This window comes from Spinacia oleracea, chromosome 4, assembly GCF_020520425.1.
Source record: "Spinacia oleracea cultivar Varoflay chromosome 4, BTI_SOV_V1, whole genome shotgun sequence".
NCBI classification, from domain to species: Eukaryota; Viridiplantae; Streptophyta; class Magnoliopsida; order Caryophyllales; family Amaranthaceae; genus Spinacia; species Spinacia oleracea.
The window spans coordinates 53,455,598-53,466,655 of NC_079490.1; the positions used below are offsets into that span (position 1 = coordinate 53,455,598).

At 39.0% G+C, this 11,058-nt stretch overlaps 1 protein-coding gene across 1 annotated transcript; it reads left to right on the plus strand.

Annotated features, from left to right (window-relative positions):
- Positions 1 to 6,743: 6,743 nt before the first annotated feature.
- LOC110795476 (uncharacterized) lies at positions 6,744 to 8,303 on the plus strand. The gene has a single exon (XM_022000489.2). It carries the CDS (start codon positions 6,744 to 6,746, stop codon positions 8,301 to 8,303), a length of 1,560 nt encoding a protein of 519 aa, XP_021856181.2.
- The last annotated feature ends 2,755 nt before the right edge of the window (positions 8,304 to 11,058 follow it).

The window sequence follows — 11,058 nt, forward strand, 5'->3', positions numbered from 1 at the left end:
GAAATTCGTACGACCAATAAGTCAATTCTAGTCAATCTATGGTCGATAATACTCATCCGGGCCTTAAATGATGATCATACGAGGTTTATAAGTGTTTATAAACTAACCGAAATGAGTCTTAGTATGTACCTAAATATGGTTATTTAAGTTTAGTAGTTGAAAGTCGGTAGATGTGAGGGGGTCGAAAAAGCACGAGGCTAATGCATGACCTCGTTCCTCGTGGGCGTGACGTTGTCAGATCAAGTGTAGTTAGCTTTCCTGTGAGTTTACACCCAATCGACTAGTAATATAGGAGTCGCCATTCAGTTTTTAACGACAATGAGAAAAACTGACAAAACCCGGTTATCGTGACATAAAGGGAGTGCAATTATGTTCGACCACGACGGCCATAGGTTCCCTTGTGATCCCTGGTGTGGGGATCGCTCAACGTACACCCGCAGGACAGAGATTGAGAGTTCAGGGGACTGTAACTACCGAGAGGAGTGCTCATCGATAACTCCAGAGGCAGGTTATCCTTACTAGCTCAGCATAAATAATTGAAGGGACATGCGTTTAAACTATTAAACTACTCTGAATTGATTTTAGCAATATGCAACACATAATACTAAATCGATCGTGATTATCTTATTTAGATTGATTTAAGGTACCTAGCATGATAATTCAATTGTCCAAGGTATTATCTTTATTAGGCTTGATAGATCAATCAAATTAATAGTTTAACAATTTTATAAAAGGGTGATGAAAGCGATTAAATCATGCGAAGGGACACATTACGACGCACCCTTGAGAGGTGCGTCACGGTTCTCAGAAAACTAACCACTTGGCTTTGCTATTTCTCCTTTTATTTAACGAATCTCGGGTTTCTGAGCAGTGTTCCAGTATTTAGGCTTAATTCATCAGCTACAAGGGACAGGATACGTTCTGTTCGACTTTTGGGTCGATTGCGACAGAACGCGGGATCAATTTCGCAGCGTGAGGCTTAGGCTTAGGGTTGGAGTCAATACTCAGATTATGAATTGTGTGTCCTTTTTTCGTCGATTATGAGGCTGTATTTATAGGGAAAGAGTGGTGTAGAAAGATAGATTTTCAGGAATATGAATACGAAACGGATTAGGAAAAGAATGCGTCCTAGGTATTTTCGGCGCCCAGTAATAGGCGTCAAAGATTTAGGCGCCCAAGGCTGGGCGTTGAAAATAGGATCTGGGCAGAATTCTTTGTCATATTGGACTCTAGAGTACGGAGTCCATTAAGAGACTTAATCCGAGTTATTTGGTGCGTATCAATTTACGACGGAATGCGTCTGGGCCCTTTACGAACTCTAGGTTTGTTATGAGTTTAATTAATACATTAACTCTTTTATCGAATTGCGATAGGAATAGAATTCCTTTTATAATTTCTATCTCTTTTAGGATTTATGTTGGAGTGCAACACCTAATTCTGACAGGTTTCTATCTTTTTATTCTTACTACTTTTAGAAATTACCTTTTACGGCAGCTACTATTTTTAGCAGGTTTCTATAAATGGAAGCTTTGGCTGAAATGAAAGGGTGATTTGAGATTCGTTATTTTATAGGAGATGCGTTGCCAACTGGAGATTTATGTTCTCATCATCGAACCTTCCCCTTTCGGGAATGGGGACAAAAGTAGGTGTCTACAGTTAGCCCCCACCTTGACTGAGTCTTGGAGTAAGACGATGGTCAAAGTATTAGACGGAGTGCGTCATACAAGCCATGGTTTATGTGACATGTTTTGCGAGGGTCTCACGAACCCCCGAGTGATAACATTTGACTTAAGGGTCATCACTTGAAGTGTTAACACATTCCTCACGTGTCATTGGAATCTGTTAAGTATAGAAACTCCCTCACTTTGTCATTGGAAGTACCTACAGATGTATAGAAACTCCCTCACTTTGTCATTGGTAGTATCTACAGACGTTTTCGAAATCAAAGCTATAAAGTGTAACCAGGCCTGGCCAAGCCCGATCACGAGGTAAAAATGTTTTTAAAGATTCTCATTTTCAGGGTTAGCTAAACGAGAAAACCCCCTTGTTTTTATAGGACGTAAAACGAAGGAAAATCCAGTACATCGCTCTTTTTTGGAAAAGCGAAAAACACCAATCCTTTGATTTTTGGAAAAGAGAAACGGTCCTTTGATTTTTGGAAAAGAGAAACGGTCCTTTGATTTTTGGAAAAGAGAAACGGTCCTTTGATTTTTGGAAAAGGGAAACCATCCTTTGATTTTTGGAAAAGGGAAACCATCTTTTGATTTTTGGAAAAATATAAACCATCTTTTGATTTTTGGAAAAAGATAAACCATCTTTTGATTTTTGGAAAAAGATAAACCATCTTTTGATTTTTGGAAAAAGACAAACCATCTTTTGATTTTTGGGAAAAGATAAACCATCTTTTGATTTTTGGGAAAAGATAAACCATCTTTTGAATTTTGGAAAAAGATAAACCATCTTTTGATTTTTGGAAAAAGATAAATCAGGAAAAGTTATCGCTGCAACGACTAAGGACCTGCGCGGTTAGTGAAGCAGACCCCGCCCGCTGAAGGTGGGCGAGCCTGTCCGCTGAGGGTGGACTCCCCATCCGATAGAAGTGGACGAATCTATTTTGATGTTTTTGAAAATAAGGACCTACGCGGTTTGTGACGTAGACCCCACCGGCTGAAGATGGAGAGCCTGTTTTTTTTGTTTTTGAAGAATTTATTTTCTTTTCATATTTCGAAAACTGAGGACCTGCGCGGTTTAGTGACGCAGACCCCGCCGGCTGAAGATGGCGAGCCTGTTTTTGTTTTTTCGAAGAATTTTTATTTTCTTTCGAGGGATGCTCGGATTTAGTTGCAACCTGAATGTGGGTTGACAACGTGCTTAGACGGACCATATTCTCGTGGTCATCATCTTTCATGGTTTTGAGCTAGTCTTTACGACTCAATTTTGCCACTACCTGGGTCCTTGATTAGGGGACTATGTGTAAGTATCAACGACGACCTTTGTCTTTGAGGTCGTAATCCGGTTTTATTTTTTGAGATTATCCAAACACGGGGCTCTGGGAATATTATTTTTAACTTTTTATACTCTATATTTACTTTCAAGCCACCAAGCACTCGTGCTTTACGGTCATTTCTTGTAAAAGAGGTTCCTTGGGGATACGCAATTTCTAATGTTCTTGATCGTGTTTGGGATCGTGCTCGTAAGTGCGAGCGATCTTTGTAGTGGTGTGCTACTCTTAACAAAGCCGTGACGTGCGACTTTCACTAAAGGAATCGGCAATTTTCAAGTCAAATGGATACGGCAGGACCCTATAGAAATCCGGGCTTCTTTTGGGCCTGGGCTCATTTTCGGCGCCCAGGCCTGGGCGTTAGAAATATTTCACGCCCAAGTGGGGCGTTGAAAATATTGCTTGGTCTGGTCTTCCGTTTATTTCACTTGGAAATTCTACGTATTCTCTTGTCTTTTGTTTTTCTTTATTTTGATTTTCAGCGCCCAGAGCTGGGTGTCGGAATATCTGGCGCCTGGTCCTGGGCGTTGAAAGTGCGTCCCAGGAAGGACTTTCTCATGATGATTTCTCGAGAAGCCGTAGCCGATTGGTGGACTACGGTGTTTGTCACTTTGGGGCGATTATTTAAAGGAACTGTTGCTCTTAAGGTGTACAGTGATTGTAATAGTCGGGCGAGTCTATATGGCCCGAGGAACATACCTTGAGGTGTAAGACATTGATCTCTCTTATATTCTTTTCTTTTGAACGTGTTCGTGAATGTTCGATACTTAGAATGTATGTGCGAACGAGCGTTCATAGAATGGCCGTTGCGTGCGGTCCATTAATCAGTTCGCTTGAGTCATTTTTTTTTTGAGCAATGACTGATATTGAATAGTTTTCTTAGAAGCTTGATAGGGTTCAGGCCCATTCATGAAGTGGGCTCAAGCATCGTGCCCTTTTGAACGTTCAAATATTTGTTTTGAGATTTTTTTATTTTGCTACGGTCGTTTCGTAGCTTGGAGCCCCCAAGTATGCATGTTGGGATGCTTCCTTTTGGCGTACGATTTTTATGGGTTCTTTCGAGAAAGATGCCTTGGGGTTCCGCTCGTGTAGGTGCGAGCTATCCCTTCCGTGGTAGGTAACATTTTGCTACCTTTAATCCTTAATGTAGAAGTCGTGTGGCTTGCATTTTGAATTTGGGCGATAAGTAGTCTTTGCCTCTTTTACACATGCTCTTGGTCGTGCCTGCATTAGTGCAATATGCCTTGTACCGTGGGATGGTTAAACTTATGGTGCGACGTAGGCTTGTGTGGCCTAACAGCGTGTCTTAGATCATTCCTCCAGGTGTTGGGATATTATTATTATTTTTTGCATTGGAGTACTTCATCACGCCTCGTTCAGGTGCTTGAACAAGTGTAGCACCTTCTGCGTGGGTGTGCACGGCTTATTACTTCGTTCGATGCGAGGATTCATAGATGTTTCTTTCTTCTTTTTTTTATTTTTTTTTATTTTTATCCTTGATTTTTTTCTTTCGCTTTTGCTTCGGACCGACGTAGACTGTGTAACGGGCGCTTGTAGGGCGAGCGTTATGTGCAGTAGTTTGATCGGAGTTTTGGTGACTCGCAATTTTCAGTTACCCTTGTTAGTGGGGTGACTTTATATATTCTAAGTAGTGCTTAGAATTTGGGAGGGGTTGTAGCCATTCTAAGGTTCGTTTTACACGATTAAACCTTAGGATTGTGCCCCTATGACGTGTGTATAGCATTAGCGTCGAGAATTTGCGATAAAATCGTCATTTCGAGCATTTTTAGAGTGTTTTTCTCAAGCCCCCAATTGTAGCTACGGGATTGGCTTGGTGCTATAATGTTTGGCATACGTTTTTATGCATTCATGGTGACATGGATCATGAATAGTTTGAACCAGACTCGTTTAGTGCGAGGTACGTTCGAGTAGTGATTTGCTACTTCTCTTGTAAATGTCGTATTGTGCGACATTGTCATGGTCAAGGTAGTCACATGTTGAAGTGTGCCTTGACCAAAAGCTAGGTGCCTTTCTTTACCCATAATATATTTAGAAATCTTTTGACTCTCTTGCAACATCGAGATAAACGCATACTTAGCTTAAACCAACGACACTTTATTATGTTCGAAGAAGTCTTTGAAAATTATTTGAAATCCGAGTCCTACTGTGTACAATCCGAGGTGTCCTAAGTAAATTGACTTATAGTAGGGTTTGTACAGGATTACATGAGTGAATCAAAACACTGTTATGATTTTCGGAATGCTGTCTAAGGATTTGCTGGAAGCCAGGGTGCAGGCGTCAAGATATTACTTGTGCCCGTGTGGCACGTGCTTTAGGTTTTTAGGGTCCTCTTTTCCAGAATTGCGGGAGTATAAACCGTTTTCACATTGACTTAGATTTACTCGGTGTATGTCTGCACAAAAGGTCAAGGTATACTTAGTTATTTCCTTAGCTCTTTCATTTCAATTTTTAGCTCCCAGTTGCTATTATATCTTCTCATTAATAATGCTTTCAGATTTCGATTTTAGATGCCCGTGTCCTATGTCTGAGTAGGGTGAGCCTTGGTTAAGTGCCAATTCCTATTGACAATGTCTGATTTTTTCAAAGGGGATTCACAAGAATTTGAATTACCATGAACGGATACCCTGAGTTCGAAGGAACGATGGGGCGATGCCGTAGAACAATCCTCTTTATTGCAAGCTTACTGCCTTTACTACTTGTTGGCGATTATGACTGTGTCTAGTGGTGAAAGAAGGTCTTTAAGTGAGTTAGTTCTCTTTAGGGAGGGTCAAGTCGAGTACTTTAGAGGTCATGGTTGCTTGCGCAGGCCCCATTCAATTGAGGCAAAGCGATCTTTTGAGTCTTGGCTAAGTGCCTAGGAGTGTGAGTGTCCTTCTGGCAAGGGTACGTGCCCTTATTATTTTTTGATGTGTGCTCATTTTGGCATCTTGATGACTTGGATTCTTCCTTTGACTTAAATTTTTCTTTCGATTTGGATTGCAAGTAATTAAATTTCAATAAGGGACTCTATTCTTGATTCTTTGTTATTCTATAGGTTTTAACATTTTTGCAAATTGGTTGGACCGAATCATGGATTGCCTACGTATCCGCCTTAAATAGATTTAATTCGGAATCAGGTCTTGCGTAGTTCTTAGCCAGAAAATGGTTTCTTAGAATGCCGATTTTAAACAAGTACGTTCGAGTGGAATCGTAATGTTTGAAATAGGGTGAAATAAGTGAAGTTTATTACTCCCTCCGTTTCTTTTTGATCTTCCTGTTTGGAGTATTGGGTGGAAATTAAGAAACTGAAATCTTTTAATGATTGGGTGTAAGAGTAATGATTGGGTGTAAGAGATTGGTATTTGTGAATAAAGTAAGGAGAGAGAAAACATTAAACAAATAAGGAAAATTGAGATATTTTATTAAATTAATGGGGAAATCAGAAAATCTGTTACAAAGAGGGACCACTTTTGTTGAGTTGGGGACCTCAACACCAAAAATGGACCAATGAGAATTCAGTATACTCAAATACACGGATCAGCATACAATACCAACAGTGTCATCATTTTTCCCCCTAAATTTTGAGGGAAATTTCCCTCCAAAACGAAATTTAGGATTTCCCTCCAACTAAAAAAACAGAGTACACATATAAAAGACTTCTTGTTTTGCAAACATAAATACAACTTGACAAAACTTCCAACCTCAATCTCTGACATCACTTGGCTTCCAAAAAATTAAAATCATGGCTTCAGATCAAGAGGATGATGAATTCCTCGGATTTTCAGACGATGAAGGTGATGGTTCCAGCACGGATTCTGACTCGGGGGACGAAGGTGTTGCTGTTGAAGATGGTGCAGTGCCCATAAATGCTCATCAATATGGGGACATGGAGCAATTTCAGCAAGTACCAGATTTAAATGAACTGGCACAAGACTTTCCAAATGAAGATGGGACAGCATCAACAAACTCAGCAAACTCAGAGGTTGTTCCACATTTATTTGATTTAAACACCCCTCAAACATATGAGTCAGAAACATCTCCATACCATGAAACAACAACTCCTATTAACATTGGTCATCATAAGCCGGGGAAGCCAAGGTTAACTGTTGGATTGAAGTTGGAAATTTTGATTTTCCTCCTACGTAGGAAAAAACCAGGTTTAGAGAAACTCTTCAAGGGGACAATCAAAGAGGCAGCAATCAAGTATGATTACACTCCAAGAACAATCGGAAGCATATGGAACAAGGCTAGGAGACAGAAGGAAGCAATGCAAACATATGATATGTCCACCAATTTCCACAAATGTGGCAGAAAAAGAAAAGAAGTACCATATGAACAAATTGTAGCGATTGCAATGGGGGACAGAACATGCATTATAGATCTTGCAAGGATGCTTAATTTGAGCCCGTCAACAGTTTGGAGATTAATCAAGAGAAAGGTGTTAAAGGCTCACTCAAGTCCCTTATGTCCCGGTATTTCAGAAACTTGCAAGATGACAAGAATGAGATGGGTACTTAGATTAATTATGGATTACTCAATACCACATGACCCAACATATTATGGCACGTATGACTTCATTCACATAGATGAAAAATGGTTTTACCTAACACAGAAAAGTCAAAGAGTATATCTTGCAAACAATGAACCAAAGCCACACAGAATTGGAAAGTCAAGAACAAAAATCCCTAAGTTTATGTTCATGGCAGCAGTGGCAAGGCCAAGATGGGGTGATGATGGCAATTGTGAGTTTGATGGCAAATTAGGTATTTTTCCATTCACAAATTCAGTTGCAACTAAAAGAACATCAAAGAACAGAGTGAAGGGGACAATAGAAACCAAGCCAGTGAAGTCAGTGAATCAAATAGCAACAAGGGACATGATGATCAACAAGTTAATTCCAGCAATCAAAGAGAAATGGCCACCTCATGTCGGGGAAAAGGTGATCTACATAATTCAAGACAACGCAAAAGCACACATATTGCAATCTGATCCAGAGTGGCAACAACACTACAAACAAGATGGGTTTACTTTTGTAATAACTCAACAACCAGCAAACAGTCCAGATTGTAACATATTGGATTTGGGGTTTTTTAGGTCAATACAATCACACATGCATAAGAAAATGCCAAAGACAGTGGAAGATTTAAGTGGAGCAGTGATGGACTCTTACAAAGAACTTCATCCAAAGATATTGTCTAATGTGTGGATGACACTACAATATGTGGGTAATGAAATTCTAAAACATAAGGGAGACAATAACTACCAACTTCCACACAACAAGAAAAAAAAATTTAGAGGATGAAGGCAATCTGCCAGAACAAGTGAAGGCACCAATATGGGCAGTGAATGAGTGCACACAACTCTATGATGAATGGAAAGCAAATCAATGAAGCAAGGGGAAAAAGATAGGTAACTTTTTGTGTTTTGGGGACATGTTTTGAAAGTAACACGAATATTTAAAATGTCACTTTTGTGGGCTTGAATGTAAGCATTACATGTACGCAAAACATTTTGTAAGTGTCAATCATTTTGGAAAGTTCAATGAATGAAATCAATGTTATTAATGAGAATGTTGTTTTTTAATTTATAACATAACATAACCAAGGCAACACAAGAAAAAGGCAGCAAGAACAAGGAAAAAGGCAACACAAATATCCTTGTTCTGACTTATTTAACAGAACATAACCAAGGCAACAGAAATATAACCAACATAACAAAGGCAACACATAACATAACTTTATTTGTTCTCAGTTTGTAGTTGGTTTTCATCATTGAATCCTATACTTTAATATCCTGCTCCCAAATGGAGTAAATGACTAACACACATATACATGGGAATGGAAATTAACTCCATTTGAGATAGGATACTAAAAGTTCAGGATACTCAGGACACACAACATCACTTCTCTAGACACATCGGCTGCTAAGTGGAAAGAATGCATATCACATCATTAATTTCAGATGGAAAATCTTCCCACTTAGAAACCGATGTGCCGAAAGACTTAATATTCGAGTTAGAAAATCAATTCATCATTGAACAAGACAACAATAACAAGGCAGCAAAAACAAGATACAACGATCTCAGAATGTCCCCAAGCATCACCGACACAAACCCCATCCACTAACACTTAGCTCCTGAAAAGCATCATTGATGCTAATGGCGCATGAGTGTTAATGGAAGACAAGGTTTGAGTCTCAGCACATGATGACTCATCATAGATCAAACAAAACATGTTATTTTGGGTCTAAAGGGGACAACTAGCAACTAAGTAAACAAGACATGAATTGCATCTCCGGTCTAATGCCAGTTTATATGTCACGGATTCAATTTCATTGTTGCCCAAGACATTAAAACTGGCAAAAGATCGGAAAGCCAAAACAAATCATGTTATTTTGGGTCTCAGATGTCCCCAAGCTTCATAGAATCACACCATGATGCATGGATAGTTTCTCAACAAACAGAAAGACTCATCACATGAACAAGGAAACATGAACAAGTCAGAAATGAACAAGGCAACATGAACAAGTCAGAAATGCACAAGGCAACAAGAACAAGGCAGCAATGAACAAGGCAGCATACTTCATGGCAGCAAGCACAAGGCATACTTCATGTGACTTTAATATTGGTGTTGTTCTCAGTTTTTAGTTCTTTATCATCATTGAATCCTATGACTTTAATATCCTTCTACCAAATTGAGTAAGTGACTAACTCAAACAGAAATGGGAAAGGAAAATCACTCCATTTTGATAGAGGATACTTAAAGTTCAGGAAACTCAGGACATACAAAATCACAACTCTAAACACATCGGCATCAAAATGGGATGAATGCATATCACATCATTTTCAGATGGAAAATCATCCCATTTCGACGCCGATGCGTCAACAGAAGCAATATTCGATTTAGACAACCATTTCATCATTGAACTTAAGCAATTTCTAAATGATTAATTACCTCATCACCAATTTACCAAAGGCTATACATGATCACTCAATCATGTGAAATGATCTCTATTCCCTTTGGGAAATGGTGATGAAGGACATGTTTAGAAACAAACAACACACAAAGATCTCAGAATGTCCCCAAGCATCCCTGACACAAACCCCAACCACTAACACTTAGCTCCTGAAAAGCATTATTGAAGCTAATGGCGCATGAGTGTTAATGGAATAAAGGGTTTGAGTCTCAGCAAATGATGACTCATCATTGATCACACAAAAGCAATAACAAGGCAGCGATGAACAAGGCACAACAATCTCAGGTAGGTTGATTTACACCACATTCAAACATGTTGTTTTACTGTTATGGTGGTCCTTCCAAACGGAATTGACAAATTGTGAACTGTCACATTGGATAGTTTAACAATCAGTCAATCCCCTTTGAAGGACCACCTAATTAACAAAAGTCAAACATGCAAGGGGATACACAAGATCATTTTCAATCTTAGTTAGGTTGAATTACATCATTGACCTTGTTTGTTTCTTAATTTTTTCAACCTCATCACCCTTTCACAAAAGGGAATACATGATCACTTTGTCTTATGAGTAATGACAGTTATCCCCTTTTGCAAAAGGGGATGAAGAAATGATTAAGAAACAAATATCTCAGATCATCAACACTTACATCATAGATCAAACAACAAATGCTGCATTCATGAAAGACAATAATATTCATCTCAGAATGTCCCCAAGCATCATTGAAACAAATTCAACTTACAAACACTTAGCGCCTGAGAAGCATCATAACTGATACTAATGGCAGCACGAGTGGGTGTAGGTAAATGAAAGTGTTTCTCAGCATATAAAAGACTCATCATCGATGTTACACAACAAAGGAACTTAAGGGGACAACTAACCTCTAAGTAAACAAGACATGAATTGCCTCTCCGGTCTAATGCCAGTTTATATTTTGACGGAATCAATTTAATTGTTTCCAAAGACATTTAAACTAGCAAAAGATCAAAAAGCCAAAACAAATCATGCTTATTTTGGTCTCAGATGTCCCCAAGCTTCATAGTTACAAATCCAAACTACAAACACTTAGCGACTGAAAAGTATA

What these genes read in the sequence shown, in the direction of transcription:
- LOC110795476 (XM_022000489.2), top strand. Translation starts at nt 6,744, where the DNA reads ATGGCTTCAGATCAAGAGGATGATGAATTCCTCGGATTTTCAGACGAT.